The following is a 24610-nucleotide window of genomic DNA, read 5'->3' as shown; positions in this document are numbered from 1 at the left end:
GAAGAAACTGCCAAGGGGGTTATTCTCAATTTATATTTTGGACGAATCGATTAAATCGATATGTTATCTTTCAGTTTTGTGTTTTTTTTTTTTTTTTTTTTTTTTTTTTTCCTTTCGCGCAGTTGAGCTTGTCTCTTCGGTGAGGGGCATGCGTGCATAATGCATTTTGGGAGTGACGCTATGTGTAGATGCGGAGTAGACACTCGAACGTGAAGGGAATCGTCGTCGGGGGTGAAACACTTCTACCCCACATATACATAGACAACATAGATTTAGTAAAATGCCATCCCAAGTACGGGCTTAAACTGCGTAGTGATGATCAGAACTGGGGGAGAGGAATGCGTTGGTGTGTAGAAGTGGAGATGGCACTTGGTGGATACCATATGGTGCGTTTGCGTTCGTGGTAGCTTAACCAGAAAAGTGTGTTTGCCAACCCTGCGTGTCTTACGAGTAATTTAGGCAAAATAGTCTTTTCAAGAATGAACAAACCGTGCGGATGGATCACTTTTTAAGCGTACAAAAAAATTCAGAACTGGACACAGAACAAACCGACGTGTCTGTTTTAGTACCACATGGGTAGAGCATTCCTTGGAAAGTCTCAACGTTTGAGAAAATTTAAAAAAGGTCGTGCAGAAATTTTATTCGCATGTTCATGTTGCTGTTTTTTTTTTCTATGAACGGGTAATGTTTTGTCCGTCATGTGCAGATTTTCCTCACTGGAATGCCGTCAGGACGAACGTTTCTAGCCTTGGTGAAAAAGCGCAGATCAGACGTGCTCCCCATGGGTGTATGCATTTACCACTGCTGCACAACTTGGGAGATGACCCTTTAAGGGGAGCGGTGAAGCAAATATGTTCCGGCATGGGGGTCGACAAACAATCGCAGTAGTACAGCGAAAAGCTGCGCCATGTAAAACAGTAAGGTCGTTAAAAGGAGTTGTTGAACTGTTAGAAGGTTCGTTGTAACGAAGACGTATGTGCATATGTACACCTCTATGTTTGCATATCTCTGCGTACTTTCAGCGCACTGGAACATATATACGTATGTATACATGGATAAAAAAAAAAAAAAAAAAAGAATGTCAAAAAGGGTGAAAAAGGCAAAAAAAAAAAAAAAAAGTAAAAAAAAGAAAAAAAATAAAAACAATAAAAACTATAAAAAATAGAAAAAAAATTAATTTTCTTTTCTTAATTTTTCTTTTTTTTTTTTCTCTCTCTCATATTTTTATTCCCCTTTTTAGCTCTCTTTTTCTGTACATATATAAAAAGAATGCACATGGACACACACATACAGTGGAATGCGTGCACGTTTGGTGGTTAGTCCACTTGGCAGTCCGTTCACTTGTTTGCTTAGCAAGTCCATTTACTTGTCCGCTTGATCGTCGTCCATGTTTCTTGGCTTGCTGGCTCAATAACTTGTGGATGCGTGGGTCGAAGTTTCGCAGCTCTGCAGCCGCTAATCGTCCTTCACCCGGCGCTTCCCATTTTCCCGCTTCCTTTTTAATGCTCGAATTGTTTGTATGTATTTGTTTTTTTGTGTTTTTTTTTTTTTTTTTTTTTTAAACTTTTTTTTTCTTACATATTTTAAAAGAATCAATAAATTATTTAAAAAAAAAAAAAAAAAAAAAAAGGGGATTTAATTAAATTTATTTTGAATTATTTAGATAATTTTCATTGGGCATATTTCTGCGTCCATGCTTTTGCAGTTTGATGGTATTTGGTTCTGTCTGTTTTGTAGACGTGGGCAATTTCTGGCACGAGCGGGTCGTCTAAGAGGATGAAAAGGGGGGGGGTTATTTAGGAGTTTTCCAAACAGAATGACAGAACAAGGTAATGTATTACTCTTATGCACCTTTTTAGGGTGCTGCACACATCGTCCTACTCACCTGCATTGGGGTCAGTTAATAACGATGATATGGAGAGAAGAACTTTCGAAATGGTTAACGCGGGACTCCATTGGTCCTTCAGGATGTCCAGGCAAATGGCGCCCGACGTGTTTATATTGGGGTGATATATTTTCGTGGTGAATATGATCTGCACAGAGGGGTGAGGGAAAGAACGGAACGGGAGGTCAGCATATGAACTATGCACGTATTCAACGTTAGAAGGAAATCTGAGCGGTCAATGAGCATTTGTTATATGATCCACCAACGCACATTGTTAATGCGGTGGGGTCAATTACCTTGGGAGGTTTGAAGGGATAATCGGGCGGGAATTTTATGTTCAGGAAGTATACGCCGTTTTCGTAGGGACTGTGGGGAATAACGCAAAAGGGAGGGTTGTTCGTGAGAAGGTGTGCATATTGGAAGGCGTGTGGACGGACCACGATGGATTTCATCACGGGTAATCATTCACGTATATGTACGTGAACACGTGGGCAGTAGCGCTGTATGATGGGTTCCTCTCATCGAAATGATCACGCTGTATATTCACAATGGGTCTTTTTTTTTTCTTTTCCCCTTGGTGTGCTCACCTGTCTCCTGGTCCCATTATCGTGGCTTGCCAAAAAAAGAGGTCATCTCCAATTGGCCCCGCAGAGCAATTTGTGGGGGGGTCTTTATTCAGGTCTTGTAGTTCCTGCACGAGTTCACCAGGAAATAAAAAAAAAAAAAGAAGGAAAAATTGTGTGTACCAATTTGTGCACATGTGTAGCATCTGTTGTGTTAGGTGTCGGCACAACAGAGGTGGCAAAGTTTGGTGTTCATGGTAGGGGAACCTTCCTTTGTCCCTCTCCCTCGGAGGTGATCAAATTGTGCAATTAAACATGCAAAGGGGGTCAGCGTCATTTCACACTAAAACGAACGGTTAAGCAAATAGCATGTGTGTGCATCGAACGGGTTGTGGAAAACGTCACAGTGTGGGGAAGGTTATGAAATGCAGGGTGTACGGTGGAGGACGTGGGGTGCAGGATGGGCAGTGGAGGAAGCTGGCCCACCAGCTACGCAGAATATGTAGCTTGAAAGGGTCATTTTATGCAATAACACAATTGGCGGTGGGGGAAAAGAATGAAAAAAAAACGCAGCTGGAAGGACAGAGAGAGAGGTGCACAGGGGAAAGACGAGTATCCCTGTAGATATGCATTCATAGTGGAGGCAGTGGGGGTAACATGAAAGCATCGTCCTCGCGGGAAATTACACTAAACTGCGACGTGCCTCCAAATGTGCCCCCCAATGTGCCTTCACACGTGCAATCATCGCACAGTAATGAAGCACTAATGGAGCAGCCCTGATGGAGGAGTGACGGCCACGTGCTGACGCAGTGATGATCCATGCGTTCCTGCGCGTTCGTGTAGCCGCGCCGCATATGCGCACAAACGCAGTTTTGGCTGCTTACCTTCGTTATTCTTTTCAGCGCCATGCTGCTTCTTCTATATTTTTATCGTGTTACTAATTAGTTGGTTTAATTATTTAATAATGTGACGACTTTACAAAGAGGCAAGTGTGAAATCAAGCGCTTTCTTAAAAAGGAATTAATAAAAAAAAGCAAAAAAAAAAAAAAAGTAAAAAAAAAAAAAGCAAAAAAAGTGAAAAAAATTATGTTATTTTTTTTTTTTTAAATTTTTCTTTTCACTTGCATTCGTTTGTATATTTTTTTTTTTTTTTTTTTTTTCAACCATTTGAAAACGATGAAAATTGACGGAGTTTTCATGCGAACATCGTCATACGCACGGGCGGATGCGGAGTAGTCCACGCCATTGGCAAACTTCGCGTATTCGTGTACAAGGATAAAGTGTTATTTTAGCATTTGTTTTCTTTTTCTTTTTTCGTTTTTTGTTTCGCGTTTTAGTTTATGTTTTGTTTTTTCATTTAAAACTTTTTCGTGTACATGGGCGCCTCTTTCATCGCGTACGCAAAAATATTGTATGGGGGGGTAATGGCGCGCTCATCAAATGGGTACCCTGCGCACGCGTAAGGAAAAAATGTACATGATTATATTACCTTTAAACGTGTGCGTGTACGTAAGGTTATATAAACCGAAGCTTTTTTCACGTAAGTGTACATGACGCATCGCAAGTGCACGCCTGTTGGGCAGTGGGGACGCGTCATGTATAATTATGTAACCCGCTCTGGTACATTTTCTTATCCATCCTGGTGCGAAATTCCCAATTTAAAGAACAAGTTCACTTTGCGCGCGCACCAGGGGGCCCATCCCTGTGTTATATGGCAACCACTGCATCTGCGAACGGAGTTGTTTTTTCTCATTTGGAGTACAAATTCTCGCGCTACTCAGCGGTGTAGCCTTCCAACCGCTTAACCGCTCAACAGATTAACTGTGTACCCACTACACCGATCTGGCGCGAATAGCCATGACGGGAATTTCTCCAAGCAGTTTGAAGCAGCCTCTAGTCACACGGTTCAGTGGGAAATTTATCGCCCCTCGCCACCCTGACTATACCTCTCCTTGTTTAGAATACTGTCGAACGGTTTAACCTTGTGCGAGACGAAAATGCTGCTGCTCCTGGTCCACCATGTACTGTGCATACTTACATACGTACATACGTATGCGTGTATGTACCAACATGCATGACTCTCCTTCCCCATTTGTTTAAAACTATTTCGACCTGACAGCCACCCTCGGTGACCATTTCTCTATACAGTTCATCTGCGTAATAGATGCTTCACACGTTGGTGTGCATTTTAACCAAAAGGTGCAAAAAAAAAAAAAGTTTTACAAATTGGGGTGGAGAAAAATTACCCTTATGTGTATATGGTCTTTGCGTGTGGAACTTAGCAGAATTGGAAAAGGTTAAGGGATGGTTGAAGCAGATGAACCAGACCAGTGGGCGAGGTTGCTTCTGGTGCCCCTCCCCAAAGCTACATTCATATGGAAGTAAAATTTTATCGCTTCTTCCGCCCATCGAAGCGGTCTAATTTATTTACGTTTCCCACCTGGTGGGTTCACTCTTATATTATTCTCAACTTTGTCGGGGGTGATATGAACGGGAATTTATTTCTCCGTTTAACATGCTTAACTGTCTTTCCACGTTAACGTAACTGAGCAGCTCCCACGCAGGCTACACCGTTTTGCTCAGTTGTGCAAAAACTTAATTCTCATAGTGGGAAAGAAAAACAACCATGTTTAATTTAACGCATGCACGGGGAACGCCTTTTCCTTTAGCTGCTCCCCATGAACACATATCCCTGTCTGTCTGTAGACTAGCGCGAAGTAGTTACGAACTTCCCCTTTTATGGCCGCGTAGGAAAGGGGCTTACGTTTATAAGGGTTTCAAAATAAGGAGGGCGCTTCATCTCCCTTTTAAATATGTTATTCAGCACAGCACGGACAAATGAAGGAAGTTACCACGGGGGCCTGGACATATAGCAGATTTGCACAAAAGGGTGTGTCCCATGGATTCATACAGGTGTTATTTTTTTTCTGCCAATACGCCAACGGTCCTATGGTGTAGTAATATTTATAGCACCCCTTACGTGTGTATCATCTGAGCCCCCATTGTTCTTTCACCAGCGTGTAAAAATACTCGCCTGGGAGGGGATCCTGAAAATTGGTTTGATTCACCAATACGTGCATGCACATATTTAAACATATAAATTTAAAAAGGAAAAGTGCATACACGTTCATGGCGCGATATATTTGCTTATGTACTATCGTGAGTGAGGACTTTTTCCCTTTTCCATTCGACAAACTGGTGCTCATAAATTCCCCCCTTTGGTATGTAACAGAAGATATGCGTACTGTTCGCAGAATATTGTGAGAAGGTCGAGGGGCTTAATGGAATTTCCCCATTTTGGTGAAGCACATCGTGTCATGGCGTTGGTCCTAAGTAATGTATGGCTCCCCGATCAGGCATGCAAATTGTACGTGCGTAAATATGTGCCAACACACGCGAGTATACACATTCGTGGGAGTATGCTCCTTCTCAGGGATTGCTATTTGTTCATGCTTTTTTCTTTTCTGATAACGCAAAAAAAAAAAAAAAAAAAAAAAAGGTCCTATACAAATTTCGTGACCCACCCCTTCCCACTTTTTATTTTACACGCATATGAAGTTAGCGGGCTGCATGCGCAGCACCTGCTCTATGTATTGCATACAAGCCGCACGCAAAAGGTGCAATTGTAAACCACCCCTGTGTGAGCGATGCTATTTCGCTATCATATATAATTGTGCCGATAAGGGTTCCTCAAAGGTGCGGCAAAAAAGTTCAGCACATTTTAACTCCTGTATATATGTATTCATATTAACACAGTGTATGTTATATGTGATGAATTTTTTATGTTCCCCCTCCCACACCTTTACTTGGCGGATTAAAAAAAATGAATAGCTCCAAATGGGCATGGGGGCTACATAACACATTGTGAAAAGTCAGCTTGGTGACATCCCATCGTACACAAATCACGAGTGTCACCGTATGCATTATTCCTTATGCGCATGCCCAACATTTCTCGTTATTTCGTTTCATTTTGCGTCAATGCGCCTTATTTCGTTTCATTTCAGTTCATTTACTAGTTTTTTTTTTATTTATTTAATTTTTCCCTTTTCATTTTTACAAGGTTTATCATTTCTGTGGTTTTGCGGTTTTGTGCGTACATGCCATAGCGGGTAAAAAAAAAGCATTTTGTAAAATATGTACGGTATTGTATAGCCTGCGCGTATTTATACGTACATTATTATGTAAACATTTTTTCCCCTTTTTTTTTTGCCATGTATATTGTGCTTTTTTACGCGCCTTAAAAGTTAAGTGTTTCCCCTCTTTTCATGCCCCTTTGCTTTTTCTTTTCCCCTTTTTTATATAAATAAATATGAATTATGTAAAAGCGTTTATTCTGCCTCGTAGTTAATGTTCACATTTTATGTACCATAACGATACCACCCGCTATCCAAAAAAAGAGATAAAAAGAACAATCCACAAACAAATACGGAAAAGCGGCAAAAAGGAAGGTACGTAAAGGGCATAATACATATCGCAACTGCGTAACGAAAGGAAACCACGCGAAATAAAGTAAAGCGAGCACATATTCGTACGTAAGAGCGAGGAAGCAAAACAAGTCGTACAAAATGGCAACCACAGAGAGTAACCAGGTAATTAACAAATTTAAGGAGAAGAAGCGCTTCTCCCAAATTTGCGGTATATGTTTTCTGTGTAAAAGATATACCCAGTATGATCTGTATGTATGTGGGTAGCTTTTCCAGCCCGTGTGAAACGGCGTACTTGCCTTTCTACCATTTGTTCTAGTGTACACTACTATCGTTATGGTATATCACACGTATGACATATGCGCGTGTATGTAGGCATGACCTTATTCATGTTGCTTGTGCCAAAATGCATGTATACATGTCTGCAGATTAGCCCTTTTTCGTGGTTCTCCATTTGATTGATTTTTCTTTACAACTTTTTGAATATGCACGGAAAAGCGCCTTCTCCGTGTAGGCGGAATTGCATTTGAGCGGAAAATTAGCTAACTCGTTAAATACTTTTAGCTAGCTAGTTAATATTTTTAGCTGACTCGTTAATATTTTTTTTTTCCAATGGTTAATGTATTTTTTTTTTTTTTTGCACACCATGTAGCCAATCCCCCCTGAAGAGGAAAAGGAAATCTCGTCCCTCCTGGAAAGCATAAAAATAGGTAAAATTAGACACGTACTTGTAAGGTGGAAAAGTGATTTGGTGGAGATAACTTCGTGGAGGAATACACTCCGCGTGTTTTGCACACAACTGAAGGATGTATTGGTTGTTACTGATTTATAAACCCTTTTTTCATCCTGCCTGCAGATGATGAGAAGATGACCGATCTGACGGAGGAACAGAAGGAGACACTAAAAAAACTGAAACTGTACCAGAAGGAGTATTATGATTACGAATCTAAGTTTGAGTACGAGTTATTTTTGTTAAGGCAAAAGTACCACGATTTGTATGGGCCGATTTATGATAAGAGAAGAGAAGCTTTGGTAGGAAATGGGGAAGCAAAAATTGGTACTCCAAATTTGCCTGAATTTTGGTTAAGAGCATTGAGAAACAACAACACAGTTAGTCATGTTATAGAAGATCACGATGAAGAAATTTTAGTGTACCTAAATGACATTCGATGTGATTATATAAAAAAAAATAAGGAGAAAAAAGAAGGATTTATTTTGTCCTTTCACTTTGCATCCAATCCGTTCTTTAGCAACTCCGTTTTGACCAAAACGTACCATATGAAATGTGTAGACTGTGACAATGAACCAGTGTTGTTACACACGGAGGCAACTGTTATCGATTGGTATGACAATAAAAATATTTTGAAAAAGAACGTTGTTAAAAAACAACATAACAAAAATTCAAGAGAAGTGAAAACGGTACAGCAAACCGTTAACAGGGATAGTTTTTTTCATTTTTTCACAAGCCACAAAGTTCCCAACTCAAATGTTATAAAGCAGTTAAGTAAACATGAAGTGGCCCAGTTGGAGATGATCATAGAGGGAGATTACGAAGTGGCCTTAACCATTAAGGAAAGAATTATTCCATATGCCGTTGATTATTACTTGGGTATCATAATCGAAAGCGAGAGCAACAGCATTGTGAGTGACGTGGACAGTAGCTACAGTAGCAGCGAAAATAATAGCAACTATAATAGCTACGAAAGTAACAACAGTGCATACAATGATGAAAATAGCAACGTCGATACGAATGAATTTGACGACAATGAGGAAGATGAAGAGGATGGCGCTAAGAGCAATGAGGAGGCTCTGACTTCCTAATTCTTCGCGCTGTGAATATGAATACGTGCTGCTTGCAGTGAGCAAGCGCATGTATGAACGGGTGGACGATGTGTTAAGGCGTTTTCTCCCCAACATGCTTCCTGTTTTCGCGCTATAAAGGAAAGATGAACGGTGCAAAGAGATGCCCCCAAGGGTTAGGAAGAATTTTCCAAACTTGCCAACCGTACAGAACGTGCCAACTGCAACAAACGTTCGAAGGGATTCACCCTTCCCGAAGCATACGCTCGATGGGCATGGCTGTGAGTGCTGCTCAAACCTACGTACGCTTATACTCCGCATACAGGCGGATATATGACCACACGTTTGTTCCTTCATGCATTTACATGCGTGCATGTTGCAGAGCGCATATACTTCACATTTGGGAAAAAGGAGAAACCGCGTATATCTGAGGGGCTGTAGAACAGTGTTGCGCTTGTCCTCCTGCACGCTGCGTATAGTTCACGTTGAAGAGACCCATTTGTGCCGGTGGAGGACGAAAAATGGGTCGATACACCAGCGCACAAGGAGGGGAAAAAAAAGCGACGCGGCGTTAAAAAAAAAAATTATTAAATTTTTCAGCCCCCCTATTTTTCATTTCATCATTTCGCCCCCCGTGCGAATTCTTTATAGGTAGTAATTTTGCGTTAAGTACATTTTTTCACACCTTGTTTTTTTTTCTATTTTTTTTAACGAGTTCATTCAGGGGGTGGGGAGGGCGCACAAGTGCAAAAATATATAAGCATAGAACGTATGTGTATATATATACGTACTTGCGTCCATCCATACATGCGCGTTTCCTTGCGGCGCACATACACACACGGACCTACGCACATGCGCAACCACCCGCATGCGTAACAACGGGCGTCCATGCCTCATATGTGTCTACTGGCAAACTGAACCTATATATGCATTAAAACAATTGTTTAAGCAAATCGATGTTTTCACAGATCCATGATTCTTTTATGCACACGTGTGTAATTTTATAAACATGTACAGTGCACAAATGTAGGGTGCGCGCATTTTTCCCCCTTTTTTTAATCCCCTTTTTTTCCATCATATAAATGTAATTTACATATTTGAACTGTTTCCCTTCTTCCCTTTTTTTTTTTCTTTAATAAAATAAGTAGTTACACTTCACCATAACAAAACTGTTAATTTATGAGCGGTAAATCTTGCAGCTTCATTTTGGAGAAGTAAACTTTGCAGGGTTGGACAGGAGTATCAGCGGAGTTGGACGCCGCAGAAAGGGGAAACAAGGTGAGTCATAGGGTAGGGGAAGAAGGATGTGCCCTGTGCTTAGCACAAATGGGGTAGACAATTCGATGTACAAATGGGCCTTCCTCATGTCACGTAGTGGGACAAAACTGCAATGACGGGCGATCTGTATAAAGGATGATCCGCACAAATCTTGATGGGGTTATATTTTGGCGAATAAAAATGCATCCAAGGTGGATCGCCTTTTTGAGTTTTTCGCTCACTAAATCTCATCAAGGGGGGGAGCAACACGTCCACATGGCCATACACATAGCTATCCGCACTTGAATCCATATGAATACGCATTGGAGCGCGTCACGGGGTGGACCTCCACCCTGCTAAAAGAAATACCTGCACATTTTAATGTACACCATTTTAAAATAATCGACCATGTTGTTTACGCTGAATTGGGGTCTGGCGTCGATGAAGATAGAAACGGGGGCTCGCTCGTCACTCTTCCCGTCGTAGTAGTCTATGATGTACCTGGGAGGATGGGGGGATGAGTAGGTAGTTGTTATAAGTTCGCATAAATGGGTGCAACTGGGGCAGACATGGAGGGGTGGTTACCAATTTGGAGCACGCCCTTTTTTCCTTTTTTTTCCCCCTCTTGGTTTACTTACTTGATGGTATTCCCACACCTGTCAATGTACCAATCATGCCGATCGAACGGTTTGTTGTACCCCATGAGGTTAAGCATGAAGGCTTTGAGGGAGAGTTTGTTTGGGAGCCCAATGAATCTGATTAGTTTCTGGTCTTTGCAAAGGTCGAAATATTTTTGTTCTTTCTTCATTATTCGTTTCCACGTTTCTTCATTAACTGCGTTGTGGATTTGAAGTGCCACGTCTAATTCTTCTTTGGAGTAGTTGTAGCCTGCGTGCAAGGGGTGTATATTAAAGTGTTGCGTGTTCGGGAGGGTACTGCTATTTTATAGCAGCGCCTTGCGTGTGGGCACCCCCCTGTGGTGGATCTCTTCCCAGCAAGGGAATAAAGCAAGTCGCCAACTTTGCAGCTGCGCCTAGGTAATAACCTTTTTTCCGAGTTGTGCGATAGAACTGGTTCCTGGATGGGTAGTACCAGCTGCCGCTGTTGGAGGGGATGGAGGATTTTTCCTTCCCATCGGTTGGGGGCACGTTTTTCGGTTGGTCCATTTGGGTCTCCGGGGGGTAAACATACCAGCGTTATCCCGTGATAGCAGCGTTATCGGTGGTAACAACGTTGGGGTTGTTAACCCTGTTGACCACCTTGGCGGTGATGGCCGTTTCAACGCTTTCGTCTCAGAAAGGTTGAGACCGTGGAGGGGTCTCCATCATTCGAATACCCTCACCCATTGTTGCCTCTAGTTGGAATGCACTTGGGAACATGTGGCTGCATTTTTTTTTTTTTTTTCAAATTTGCATCCCTTTTGGATTTGTGCAGGGGGCAGCATATTTGCGCGATGGAAATTAAGTGAACTTTTTTTTTTTTTTTTTTTTCAACATTGCGATGTTGGTCCGTTCGATCACCACGATATATAAGGGTAATTTTTTTTTTTCTTTTTTAGATGAAACCCACCTGTGCATGAAGGAGAAAATAATTCGGGTGACGTGGTATGATAAGTGGATAACCCACTTCACTGCATGTTCGATGTAATCTCCATTTATGGGGTATAGAGCATATTTACCGCGAGGGAGTCTCTTCATAAGGTTGAAAAGGGACAATATATGAAACAACCGCGGTGGTAAAACAAGGAAAACAGAGAACGACCAATTTGACTTGGCAACCCTCCCACTGCATAGTCATTCCCGTGCAGAGAAGTGGCACAGAAGCCCCACCATCAACCATCAGGACAATTTTACATAGATTGATGCATAATTTTCGGATGGATGTTTTTTTAAACACGTAGAGATAAGCTATGCAAAGGAGTGGCAACTTTAAGGAGTCTATCTGTGATCTGTTCTGTGAAGATAACACTATACTGGTTCATCAGAAGTTGGAATTTCCCCCCAATGGCGAAAATATTCCAAGGATCGGATTTGTTTCACGATGACCAATTGAGGAGAAAGTTAAAGGCCCACATTAAGGCGGATTGCCTGGTGGGAATGCCAACAGAAACGGTTTACGGATTAGGAGGGAACTCCCTTAGTGAGAAATCTCTAAGGAACATATTTCAGATGAAGAATAGACCCGTAAGTGATCCTATCATTTCTCATGTGTATGACATAAAGCAAGCGTTTGACCAACTGTACCATGTGAATGTGTTTGAAAAGTTTACTATATATACGTTAGGTAAATATTTTTGGCCTGGCCCTTTGTCAATAATTGCGAAGGCGAAAAAGGAGGTGCCTTTAATCCTCACGGCGCATACGGGGTTTTGTGCTGTAAGAATGCCAAGGAATAACATCGCCATGGAGATCATAAAAGTGAGCCAAGTGCCAATCGCAGCTCCGTCCGCCAATAAGTTCCAACACATCAGTCCTACCACGTCTACTCATGTGTTCGAAGAATTTGAAAAAGAGGATATTCTCATCTTCGACGATGGGCAGTGTGACATAGGTATTGAGTCCACCGTTTTGAAGCTGGTCAAGTATAGGAGGGTGGGGGTAATAAAACCGAACCGATTGACGGGAGGGGATCAAACTTGTGAGGAGACCCAACTAGAGGAAGTCACCACCGATGAAGAATACGAAAAGGAATACACAGACGAAATGGAGTTTTTGCGCAAAGTCACGGGGACACCGTCATCCGTGACCGACGTGGAAGTTTACGACAAGTTGAAAGGTCTGTTTGAGACCATTGCGGGGGGGGAAGATGTGGAGGATAATGTGTCAAAAATGGGAGATGAATTGCCTAGGACGAGTGAACCCTCCCTTTTGGGAAAAATCCTCAAATACAAGAACCTGTACGACTATCGTATCCGAATTTATCGGAGGGGAAAGTACACCAAGGAGGAGATTGAGGAGGCCCTCAGATCCTCTCCTTTGCTCAGAGATATACAGGTTGATTTGTACGAAAAAATTAAGTTTGAAAATGTGGCCATTTTGCGTGGGGGGGAAGGTGCACACTTGGGTGGCAAAATGAATACCCAATCGGAAGGTGCACTAAACGGGTCAGTAAAGGGCGTGCTGAACAGTTGCCTTTCCAGCTGCTTAAGTGGCAACACTGCAGAGGAGGTGATGCCGAATGAGGTGAGCCCAGGTCTATTGCTCACACATTATAGTCCTGTCGTTTCGACGTACCTACTGGATAATGCACCGGATGGAGGAGACCAAAGTGGGTCAACGGGTAAGAAGCCAATTGGAAGCATCTCCTTGGCGAAGTGCGTCCTTCTAGACATAGGCAACTCTTTTGAACACCACCAGGGGGACTTCCTAAAATATATTAACATCTCATACGAAGGAGTGGCCACCAAAGAAGAACAGACAAAATTGGTGATGAGGAACTTTTTCCTTTTTTTGAGACAAGCAGAACAGCTAGCTATAGAAAATCAGGCTGACGGAATCCTCATTTCGATTTTAAATTTAAAGTGCGTCGATGAGGGAAGTCTCTCCATCTTTGACAGAATTTTCAGGGCAGCTTCGGGCAGAGTACTGCAGGTGGCTGTGCCCGAGGTGGGGTCCTTGCGCTTGCTTTAGGGGGGTGCAAAAGTGGAGAAGCGGTGATGTGATAAAATTTGTATAGGCCGCTTCCACCCACCACAGGATTTGCATTGCACATGGGCAATTCCCCATGTCATCCACAAGGACACGTTTATTTTTCTATTTTTCTGTAAGGAATAGCAACCCTTTCGTTGGAGCGGTACCATGGAGGTGGTTACAGCCATGTAGAGGGTTCCCCCAAGCGGAGGATGTGAACTCTTCATGAGGGCTGCCCTCACAAGTGTCACTTCCTTTGTTTTCTATCCTGGCGCACGCTAACTCATTCGTAAATTTTTACCTTCCCTAAAAGTATATTTGTCTGATTCGATCAAAAGGGGAGTAGTCTTCCCGTTGGTTCCTCCGTCAAGGGGGCCGTGGGAGTGATTTCCACTTAGGTAAAATTTGTGTTTCCTCCTTACCATCTACTCTTTTCCTGATCTTTTGGATCGCACCCGCGGGGACATCTTCAGTAGTAGGGGACCCACCATTCATGTGTTGCACACGCTTGGCGCTGTGGGGAGCCACTCCAATGGGTACTTCGCAGCTGATTTACCCACCTCGCACTGACGCCCATTTGGTTAAAAGGAGACATTCCATCCTTAACTTTACGTTCGGTTGGGAACAGGGACCGGTTAAGTGGGAAGGACATCAACACAGAAGTTGTAATAGAAATGGTGAAGCCTGGACGGTTCCCTGGCCGCCCATTTCACTTCTTCATACGTAAGGAATTCTTTTCTAAGGGGGAACATCGGGGGCATTGCGCCAACTCTCAAACGTGGGAAATGGGGAAAAAGAAAATTCGACAAGGACTTACTTGGGGCACTCTGGCGCTCGCAGGGGTAAACACACATTTGCCTAAACCTATGCAAGTAAAACTAATTTAGCGCCCCAATCCCACGCAACTGTAGAGGCTACTCATTCGTACTGCGGTGGGTTAGGGGCATGCCGACATGCGGGCTGCTAACCGAGCGCCTATCTGCATGCAAGAAAGTGAACTCATGCCCTCGCGCAGGCGTGCACCTTTGCACTTGTTTACTACTCTGGTGGATTTTTTGCACAATTGGGGAAACCTTATCCGAAAAAGGGGGCAATGAAGTGAAAAAAAAAGGAAGGAAATGGGAGGAAGGCGTAAATAAAGGCCCAATTTGTACACTTGTGTGTGTTCGCAGATTTTCCCGCTGAAGGAGATCCCCGCCCAACCGAACAGAGGGACGGGCAAGGAAGGTCTAATGAGTGAAGGGGAGTTTTTCCTGCTCGAGGGAGGAATACCGGATGATCACAAAAGGAGGACATAAAGGGTAATAATTGTACAAATAAGTAGGCAGATAAATGCCCATTCTTAAAGGTAAGGAGAGAGGAGGTAAAGCGCAGTTAGTGGGCACAGAAATTAAGGCGCTTACGCTGATCAATGAGGAAGGTACAAAGCAGCGACCCCCTGTGACAGGCACAAAATGGAAACAAACAAAGGTGATGTGAGGACCAGAGCAGACAAGGAAACAAATTCTCTCTTTTTAAGAAAGGAAATCTTCGACCATGCGGTTATATACACAACGAACAAGATAGAGGAAAGCGTTTTACTAATTTATTTGAAAAATTTATATGAGCATTTTAAAAATTCGAAAGGAAAGAAAGAGGATGGTGGGAGTGTGCACCACGATGATCAAATGTATGTCACTTTGGATAGTTGGCTAAGTTACAATGAAGCCATAAAAGGACAAGACAATATTTGTTCAGCCAACTTTACCCATAATGTCTGCAAATCTCTGTGGATCCTCTTAAGTATAACTTTGCAGAGCGTAAAGAAGAAGAACAACGTCAATGGGCAGAAGACGATATTTAACGCGTCGCTGGAGGAGTTGCATAAGCAGGGGGGTGACCGAAGGGGGGGAGAGGGGCATCAGGAGAGTGATAAACCAAACTGGCGGGACGATACAAGCGGGGTGACTTCTCTCAGTTCGAGTCACACCAATGGTAGTAGTCAATTTGGCAAAGTAGGCATCCATATGGACAGCAGTATTGTGGCTGACGTAGCCCCCAACAAGCATTGCGGTGGAGGGAAAGACGGGGCAAAGGGAGACAGTCCTGCCGACGCGTGGAATGAAAATTGGCTAGACGAAGAGGTGTGCATAGAGTTGGTCATATTTTTTATAATTTTGCAATTTTTGAAAATAGATAATGTGAAGAGGAAGTACGACAAAAATTTGAGCGAAGACAGTTGGCCCCACTTTGGCAGTTCTCCCAGATCCATATCCAACTCTTCGTCTGGATTAGGTGGTGTTGTCAATGGTGTAGGAAGTAGCAGCCTGAATGGGAGTAACAGTCCAAGTAGTGGTATGTCCAAATCGAACCTGTCGGATTTTTTCCATTTCTGTGGGAAGAATTACAAGCATTTTTTGAAGACCTACCTTATTGCCTTTTTATGCGCAACGGATATTGTCAATAGTAGCACCCTCACGGATACACCCCTCTACTTTAAAAGCGAACATCTCTTTCTGCTCGATTTTATAATAGACACAAATGACCATACCAATGTGTATGAGAAGTACCTACAGAAGAATGAGCCAAAAATTTTGTACAAAACGAAGGAGATCCTAACGTGGTTGTTAAGCAACTTATGTATGACGGATTGTGTGGGGGATGAAATGGCCAAGGGGTTATCACACAACGGGCAGAGTCTCTCTTCAACTACACCCCCTTGCAGTAGTAACGATACAAATGGACCCCACTACGGCATCGAAAATATTAAGAACGATATTTTTGAGATAAAGAATATGCAGGGAAAGACTATTTACATAACGAGTGACAAAAATATCGTAAACATAAGTAACTGCAAAGAGTGCAATATTTTTATTTTTTCGAAGGTAGAATATTTGAAAATTCATTTGTGCGTAAATTGCTGTATCATTTCGCTAGCCATAGAAATGATCTCTACTTTTTTTAATTCCAAAAATTTGGATGTGCATTTAGTCACAAGGAGTCTCAAAATAGAGAACGTCATTGACACGAATGTGTATGTTTACACCGAGACGAATATTATTATTTTTGGAGATACGAGGAACATCCAGCTTGCTCCTTATAACATCTTGAATGCGAACCAGGGGAGGTGTCTCCGAAAGAGCAGGATCTCTTTTAACAGTAAGAAGTGTGACCTCTTTGCGTTTCCTTTGAAGTGTAAAACCAGTTTGTTCCACTCAGTGGGTTTATCCGGGGGGGCAAACTTTCCCCTTTTGCTCAAGTCGCCAAGTGGTGCCCTGTCCCGCTGCATCGACAAGAGTACAACTACTTCCGGTGGGAGTACTACGAACGATGTAGGTTCGACTGAGGAGAAGAACGAAGGTACGGGTGGCAAACCATTTGACATGGCCAACCTTTCCAGTTCATTCACTGACTACGTCTACTATTTGCTGAGTCCGTCGAAGTTTTTTCTGACGGAGTTTCCCACCCCGAGTTGCTCATCCGAAGGGGGAGACGAAACCGCTGGTGGGGAACAACACGAAGAGGATTGCTCCAACCATTTGGATGACACTCATTACAACTCCGATGGGAAGCAATTGCCCCCCGGAGAAGGCACATACAAGAACACGCAGCAGAGTCAGAAATATGAATGCCTCTACCTCCCGGAAGTTTATAAAAACGCCATAGAAAATCAAGACGATCACATTTTGCAGTTTTTAAGTTTTATGGATAGCATCCACCTGTCAGGTGTGCAGATGCAGAAGGTGAAAAAAATACTAACGTATAAACTGTATGCATATTTGAAGACGTCCAAGAAGGCCTTCCGAGTGCTCACCGATTTTGTCTCCCAGGAGCAGGACGTGCAGGGCGGTCCATAGGGGGGGGAGATGATTCGATGCGTTCCCAAGGAGGGATGTGTTCCACCTGGACAGGATGAAGGAGATCCTCATACCCGTGCGAATTGGCGAATAATCCTCTATGAACCACATCAATTACAGCGTTAGCGGGAAAAGAGGTGTTAGTACGAATTGTGCACGGGGTGGTGAGCCAACGGGAGTTTTACCTTTGCAATTCGGCTAGCAAGCCCCACTGCGATTGCCGTTGCAGCAACCATTGTGTGTATTTTATTTATTTATTTTTTTTTTGTGGCGCGCCCACCACAGTAGTTTCCACTGTTCAATCTGTTCATTTACAAATGTTACTTTTTTCCTTCTTCATTTGGAACATGTGAAATGGCTAAAAAATGATATGCTCTCCTTTTTCGGTCTGTCCTTGAGGGGGCATAAAAGGGGATAAAGTTGGTATGTTCGCTGGCACCACGACGATGTGACACGTCTTCCAATTTGACGAAATGGCCACGTGCTAACTACGCATGATGCTACTCAGCTCTTGGGAAAAATTAATGACATTATCGTATACGTGTGTTGAAATTTTTTTTTTCTTCCCATCGGTGGCCCTAACCAAGCAGAAGTATTTTTTGTTGCTCTGTTTATCATCCTTGTTGGTCCTTTTATTTTTCTTGTCCGAGTTTTCCTTTTTGGCGATGACGTTCTTCAGGGTGTTTCTTTTGACTGTATTGTGGGTAATTCACCCGGTGAGGGAAAAAGGGGGAGGGACAGAGTTCGTCATGTGAATTATCCACTATGTGTTACTCGCAGTGCATCATTTGCTATGTATGCATTTTCTTAATAGCAATACATGTGTGTAATGTTCGTAGGCACGTGTAGGTACACATGTATTGGCGCCGCTTGGCTGAGGGGTCTATCCCCATTTGGATGCCATACAGTTGGCACAAATGGAGAAGAAAAGCAACTCCCAACCCTCTCTTGTCTGTACTTACCTTTTTTCATGGTAATCCAAATGGACGTTTTTTTCTTCTCGTCCACCACTCCACATAGTTTGTTCAGCTCTTCAATGAACGCAGCGTTGCTTAGTAGGACCATTTTCGCTTTAACTCTCACTACGCGTTTGTTCCGTGTGGATACATTTATATCGTTGCCGCTTCACTGGTGGAGAGAAGTTGCTCGAAAAAAAAAGGAATTTTTTATTCCTTAATTCGTAGCTTCATATCTGTTTCAGCAAAATGAATGAGTAGGACCAATGGGTTATTATACCCCCATGTAGCAAAGTTGGGAAAAAAAAAAAATTTTTTAATCTTAAGCGCTTGAGAAATTATTGTAAAGAATGGGGGGGCACTTAATTCCGGTCGGAATTGCAGTGCGGTGGGTTAATTGAATTTACAAATCGGGGAATTCTCCACCAAATGTAAAAAAAAAAAAAAAAAAGAAATATCCTTCCCATGTCATCTTAGCGGTTCTTCCCATTTCGGCGATCAAAATAAAAAGCATCACTCTGCTGCATATTCTCAGAGTGCGAAGGAAAAAGAAAAAAAAAAAAAAATGGCTTACAAGTAGCAATAAACCTTCAGCGGCTGTAACAGCAATAGGCACGCACGAAATGGATCTTTTTTCCGGGGGGTGGAAAAAAGGGGGACATAAAATGGTACACTCGGGTTGGAAGTATCCTCGCAGGTGATGCCTATGTGGTGATACCCACGTAGGGACTACTCCTACTTTACTGTACTTTGTCCCCGTCCTTAACCGACATGCAGAAGTAACAGTCTTCTATAATGACGTAGTTCCCTGCATTGATACGTCTGTTCATGCGAATGCACGTATGTGTGCATACCTGCTCTTCGATTCGCATGATGGACGGCAAATCTCCCTTTCCTGTGGGTACATATTCCATTGTGTGAATAGCCAACCATGGGCCCGCCGCTGACAAGTGACCTTGAGTTTGTGGGGGACAAGGGAGTCGAAGAACTCATTAGTAAGATAAGTGCGAATTATGAGGAGTGCACAAAGTATGATGCGTATATGGCGCATGATGAGGGGGACGACGATGAGGAAGTAGATGAGGCTGAGAAAGGATATGATGGAGTGGGGGGAATTTCCCCAAATGCAAAGACGTGCAGAAGCACAAAAATGGCAAGTACAGAAAAGTTGCAAAAAAAGGAAAATGCTAATTCGAACAATCGCGTGGATGGGAAGGCTAATAAGGGGTGTAATAAAGCTGTGGTAGACAATCTTAAAAATTTTATTTTTAAAAAAAAAATGAGTAACGATAGGAATAGTGGGAAGGAGTCGACTTTTGGGAAACCTAGCCGGAATGTGTTCACCAATTTGAACGTAAGGTGGAGTGGCGTCCGCAGGGGGAACCCCTCTAACATGGGTCCACTTGCCTATCCCTACGCGATTTCCCCCAATGATTCAAAAAAAGAAAAGTAACAAAGATATATAAGCGGTCCCTTCATATAGTGCCTATTCGGTCACTTTTCCCTTTGCACCCCTCTTCAGGTTAAGAAGAAACGAATAATGGAGAGCAGCGATGATTCAGACGAGAACTCCCACTCGGTGAAAAAAATTATTGACTACGTTAAGAAGAAGAAAAAGCAGCGGAAGGGATGACATTGAGGGAGATGCTCCACGTGGAGGTGGTTTTTCCACCTGTTGCTATGCGTAGTGAAGGGGCGTTTGCACAGACAGCACAGATCTGGACATGCCGTAGAGCATTCTCCGGAAGGAAGTATATGACGCATAAAATGTTTTGATGCCCCGCTGCATCACATTTTTTTTTTCTTTTTTTTTGTAAAACATGTGCACACAAAGTGGCGGTTCCATGTGGTGCTTGCCTTTTTAAATTTAAAAGAGAATTTTTTTTTTTTTTCTTTCAAAATGGGGCACGATTAGGGTGGACCCTTTTCGTACCAACGTTGAGTCAAATTGGTTAAAACGGAAAAAAAGAACGACGTGAATGAGTGCTTCCCCACTTGTGGTCTGCAAAGTTGAGGTGGGCACAGTGGGAGACGTCACGAAAAAAATGCACTCCAGCGGGGGTAAAAGGAATAAGCGAACATCGTAGGTACGCACACGTATCTGCTTCGAAATGATTGCCGGTGTTTACCCCCACAGATGATTAGTAAAAGTTGAGTTTCTGTGAACACTCGGCATCCTTCATGAGGGCGGTGATGATGAGCTGCGTTTCGACGTTGAGCTCCAAACCCATGTCTCCAGATTCTTTATCTATTTCTGCGCTGACTTGCGTCCTGGTGGATTTGCTCCCCTCTGGACCGTTCTTCTTAGACGATTCGTTGAACCCAAGGAGAGTTTCTTTGTTTTTATTTTTTGCCAAACTTTCAAGGGGTATATAAGGACGAATGAGCAGGATGCCCATTTTTACCAACTTGTCTAGCATAATTTTAAATAGCTCTGCATTGCTGCACATGCCTATGTACTTGCCACTTGTTTCGACAAGAACCCTATATCTGTTTAGAACCTTCTTATAGGGTATGATAAAATCGTTGAGCATTCTTAATTCTACGATAACACAGGTGAGGAACATTTTAAATGGCCACGGCAAGTAATTTATTGCATTGGTGAGTGGTGAATCGAACAGTTGGTTGGTCGCTTCGGTAATATCTCTTGGTACTATTTTTTGTCCCCTTTTATTTTCGAAGGCCTTTCTGCATATTTGTAACGCCTTTCTGATATCGCCAGACACGTTGGCCACTTTCCTCGCACATAGTTGTATAGCCGTATGGTCGATAATTTCTTTACAATTTTCCAATCGTTCTTTTATAATTTTTTCTATTTCGTCTCCCTTATATGGACTGAACACTAATCGGCCAAATGCTAGACGAGACCTACATCTGGGTATTAACCGTTCAGGCAAATCCATGGTGTTCGAAATGGCTATTAAAACGAGTTTGCTGTTTACCTTCGTTGGCCAGTCAAAGAGAGTGAACAGGACCTTTTGCGTTTTCGTGATCAGGTAGTCTATCTCGTCTATTATAAGGATGGATACATTTCGGTTGTCCTTTTTATTTTGGTTAAAAAGTCTGTCTAGCATTTTAAAGGCGTTTAAGGCATTTGGTGGTTTTTTATTGAAGAGCTGTTTGTAGAGCACTTGATACGCTGCATTCGGGTGGACTACGTTCATTCCGTTTATTTCGAAGACGTTAAATTCGGGTAACAATTTTTGCTTCGTCTTGTGTTGGAGCAGTTGGATCACACTATATACTGTGGCTGTTTTTCCCGTTCCTGGCATTCCACTAATGTATAGGATTTGATTACTGCCTGATTGTTTAATACCTGATTCGAGGAATCCGTGGACTTCTTTTATTTCCTTTTCCCTGCAGGGGAGGTACTTTGGGACTACATCCAGCTGCATCATTCGGATGGCCTTATCTGTGGGGTCTGTGATATTGCGTAGCAGATTCACGTAGTAATTTTCTTGGTCCTGTTTTATGAAATTATTTATGTCCACCTTAGCGTTCTTTTGTGCACTCTGCTTGGGTGTGCTTCCCCTGGTTGGGGTCGCCTTGAGTGTACTGCCCGTTCGTTTGTTGCTGCTTCGTGTTTTGCTACTAGTGGCAGTGTTGCTAGGACTGACTGTAGCGTTATCGCTTTGGTTATTCACCCCCCCTGCTTCGTTCACCTTGAGCTTTTCTATAATCATTTTGAGAGACTTATTTTTGCTGCTCTTTTTCCCGTTGGAGAAGGAATAGTACAGGTCACTAGAACCCAGGACCATATTATCCCAATGTTCACTGTTCTGCACGTCGCATATTCTTTCTTCTCTTTCTTTTACGTAGTGCGTGCAAAGGAACTTGTCCTTTCCCTGTTTGGACGTTTTGTCCTCATCGTAGAGACTCTTCTCATTGTATACGTTGATTTTTTTTAAAATCATTTTCGCATCTACTATTTTAAAGTCTATATTTCCTAGTAGGTAGAAATTTCTCGTTTTTTCGTCTAGGAATACTTCGAAGTCTGCCTTGGACCGTCTGGATTTTTGCTTTTCGCACAGCTCCCTTATACATGCGGCGTCGTGTTGGTCAATGTATATGCACACTTCTGCCTCTACCTGGTTGGTTTCTTCGTTTTGGTAGAAACTTGATATTTTGCCCTTCCTCAGTTGGTACCCATTCTTCTGTTTGTTCTTGTTCTTGCTCGGTTGGCGGGTGGTGGTGCCGCTTGTCCCGGTGCCGCCTTCACCGCTACCCATGCAAAAAAGCAGCACGTCGTCTCCAATGCTGTACTTCACCTGGTTGATGAATAAACTTTCGTAAATCACGCCGTCCTCATACTGGCAGGAGTTTTTCTCTACGAGTTTTATGGAAGCGTCTTTGGTAAGCTTTTCCACTTCTTCGATTGTAAATTCTTTGTGTTGTTCTTTCTCCTCGTTGTCGCCTCTGTTTTTCTGCTCTCTCACGGGTAGCATGCTGCTTCGCTTGTTAATCGTTGCGGCGTGTCTAAGTGGCCGGTTCTTTTTCTGCGTCTGTCTCTGCGTCTGCCTCCGGACCGAGGAGCTGCTCCTTGTGCTGGGTCTGGCGCTGCTCTGGCCGGTACTTCCGCTATCGTCTTCATCATCACTTTCGTTTCTTCGGTTGCTTCGGTTGTCGCTGCGGCCACTTTTCCGGGGTACCCCGGTTTTCGCCCTCTTCAGCAGGTTTTGATACACGTACGAATCCTTCCATAGGCACTGGCTTTTCCTCTTGAGCAGCACACTAGAGCGCGTCCCGCTGACCACTTTCTTTTCGTCCTTCTGCGATTTGCTCCTCAGTGATTTCTCCTTCGTTGCGCTCCTGAGGGTTCGCACATTGTCATAAGAGTTATTCACCTTGGTTTCCTTGGAGTTTCTTTTTTTTTCTTTCCTTCCCTCGCCATCCTTCTTCTTGTAGCTATCTTTTTCTGTGCTGGATTTACTTGTGCTTAGGTTTCTGGGCGATCTTCTCATGCGGTCATAATTCTGTGTGTTTGTAACTCCGGTTTGTTTTCTTGGACTTTCACTTATTGCCGCCTTCCGGGGTGTGGTGTCCGAGGATATGATGAAGTGCGTCACCTGGGGTTCGTGGATGGCACTTGGACTAAGCACGGAAGAACTGCTATCCGATACGCACGAATGGGATGAATAAGGGGAGGAAAAGAAAGACGAAGAGGACGAGTCGAAGCTGTGTTTTTCTTTCTGATTCTTCGTTTTTTCAGTCGTAGTGACGTTGCTTATATTTTTCTTAGGTGTGTCACTTCTTTCATTTAATGGAATGTAAAAGTCTAGGGTGTTATTTTGAATTTGCTCATAATTGGGGAGGCGGCTTTCCTTTTTTTTCTGTTCCTCCTTTCTTGGTGTGCCAGAAAAACTTAATATGCTCAGTTTGTTCACATCTAATTTTATGCCTCCTTTGGTAGGGCTCAAAATTTCGTTATCGTTCAGGTGAAAATTGTGAACCTTGCGAAAATGGTGGCTTTCGCGATCTTCCCGAGATTGGAGGGATTTGTGAGATTCGTAGTTTTTGTGGTTTTTTTTATTTGGAGTCATTTTTTTAAAAAAGAGGTTACGCACAATTGTATGTTACCACGTTGAAGTTTTTTTTTTTTTAAAACATGCAATGAGGATGCACTGTGTTGGAAAAACGTTGGAAGGGAAAAATGGAGAATTGTCACTTTTTCTTTTTTTTTACATTTTTTCCTCCCAAAGGGTCAGCTTTACCATCTGCCTTTTGCGATGTGTAGTTCCCACTTTGCACACCTTCGTCAGGTTTGTCGCTAAAGGAATTTTACCTTTCCCTGTTTTATGTAAATTTGTGGAAAATTAACGCCAAAATGGGGGTAACACCAAGTGTGTAAGTTCTCAAAATGAGTTAGCTAAATTTATTTTTGTATTTTAAAAGGAGAAAAAAAAAAAAAAAAAAAAAAAAATACTTCAAGATGGAAACTGCTTTTCATTATACTAATTAAGCTCTTGACAGGAAGATATTCTAACAGGAGTGTACACACATCTCTAGCAAAGCTTGACATTATTTTTCTTTGCGGTTCATTTGTAGGAACGGATTTCACGATTTTGAGCAACCTTTTCCCGGATGTGCTCAGGACTGTATCGCACGCAAGGAATTATGTAGCTACTGCGTGTTGAAGCTTCACCCGTCTGCTTTTTTTTTTTCGCGAAAAAACGCATACTTGCACTGCCGTAGACAGGCATAGCAAACCTTCTTGGAAAAGCCCTTACCATTTGGATGTGTGTGAAGTGCGTGTAACGGGG

The 24610-nt window shown here is 42.8% G+C and overlaps 8 protein-coding genes across 8 annotated transcripts; 4 read left to right on the top strand and 4 right to left on the bottom strand.

Annotated features, from left to right (window-relative positions):
- Positions 1-1546: 1546 nt before the first annotated feature.
- Positions 1547-3505, bottom strand: PCOAH_00006660 (Ubiquitin-conjugating enzyme E2 4; the record flags this gene model as incomplete). Its single annotated transcript, XM_020057476.1, has 5 exons — positions 1547-1768; positions 1886-2033; positions 2182-2251; positions 2473-2576; positions 3333-3505. The coding sequence occupies 5 exons, from the start codon at positions 3354-3356 to the stop codon at positions 1671-1673; spliced, it is 444 nt and encodes a 147-aa protein (XP_019913290.1).
- Positions 3506-6678: 3173 nt separating this feature from the next.
- PCOAH_00006650 (Uncharacterized protein) lies at positions 6679-8693 on the top strand (the record flags this gene model as incomplete). The annotated part of the gene is made up of 3 exons (XM_020057475.1): positions 6679-7037; positions 7525-7582; positions 7729-8693. The coding sequence occupies 3 exons, from the start codon at positions 7014-7016 to the stop codon at positions 8691-8693; spliced, it is 1047 nt and encodes a 348-aa protein (XP_019913187.1).
- A 1592-nt stretch (positions 8694-10285) lies between these two features.
- On the bottom strand, positions 10286-11095 carry PCOAH_00006640 (Cytochrome c1 heme lyase; the record flags this gene model as incomplete). Its single annotated transcript, XM_020057474.1, has 3 exons — positions 10286-10430; positions 10568-10817; positions 10975-11095. The coding sequence occupies 3 exons, from the start codon at positions 11093-11095 to the stop codon at positions 10286-10288; spliced, it is 516 nt and encodes a 171-aa protein (XP_019913090.1).
- An 837-nt stretch (positions 11096-11932) lies between these two features.
- PCOAH_00006630 (DsRNA binding protein) lies at positions 11933-13558 on the top strand (the record flags this gene model as incomplete). The annotated part of the gene is made up of 1 exon (XM_020057473.1): positions 11933-13558. One exon carries the CDS (start codon positions 11933-11935, stop codon positions 13556-13558), a length of 1626 nt encoding a protein of 541 aa, XP_019913349.1.
- Positions 13559-15012: 1454 nt separating this feature from the next.
- Positions 15013-17394, top strand: PCOAH_00006620 (Uncharacterized protein; the record flags this gene model as incomplete). The annotated part of the gene is made up of 1 exon (XM_020057472.1): positions 15013-17394. One exon carries the CDS (start codon positions 15013-15015, stop codon positions 17392-17394), a length of 2382 nt encoding a protein of 793 aa, XP_019913243.1.
- Positions 17395-17878: 484 nt separating this feature from the next.
- Positions 17879-18459, bottom strand: PCOAH_00006610 (Signal recognition particle subunit SRP14; the record flags this gene model as incomplete). The annotated part of the gene is made up of 2 exons (XM_020057471.1): positions 17879-18087; positions 18357-18459. The coding sequence occupies 2 exons, from the start codon at positions 18457-18459 to the stop codon at positions 17879-17881; spliced, it is 312 nt and encodes a 103-aa protein (XP_019913148.1).
- Positions 18460-19281: 822 nt separating this feature from the next.
- On the top strand, positions 19282-19983 carry PCOAH_00006600 (Uncharacterized protein; the record flags this gene model as incomplete). Its single annotated transcript, XM_020057470.1, has 2 exons — positions 19282-19704; positions 19873-19983. The coding sequence occupies 2 exons, from the start codon at positions 19282-19284 to the stop codon at positions 19981-19983; spliced, it is 534 nt and encodes a 177-aa protein (XP_019913054.1).
- A 508-nt stretch (positions 19984-20491) lies between these two features.
- On the bottom strand, positions 20492-23890 carry PCOAH_00006590 (Origin recognition complex 1 protein; the record flags this gene model as incomplete). The annotated part of the gene is made up of 1 exon (XM_020057469.1): positions 20492-23890. The coding sequence occupies one exon, from the start codon at positions 23888-23890 to the stop codon at positions 20492-20494; it is 3399 nt and encodes a 1132-aa protein (XP_019913041.1).
- Positions 23891-24610: the final 720 nt, after the last annotated feature.

Source organism: Plasmodium coatneyi, chromosome 4, assembly GCF_001680005.1.
Source record: "Plasmodium coatneyi strain Hackeri chromosome 4, complete sequence".
In the NCBI taxonomy this organism is placed as follows: Eukaryota; Apicomplexa; class Aconoidasida; order Haemosporida; family Plasmodiidae; genus Plasmodium; species Plasmodium coatneyi.
The sequence above is the reverse complement of the archived record's forward strand: the minus strand, read 5'-3'. Positions and strand labels throughout refer to the sequence as shown.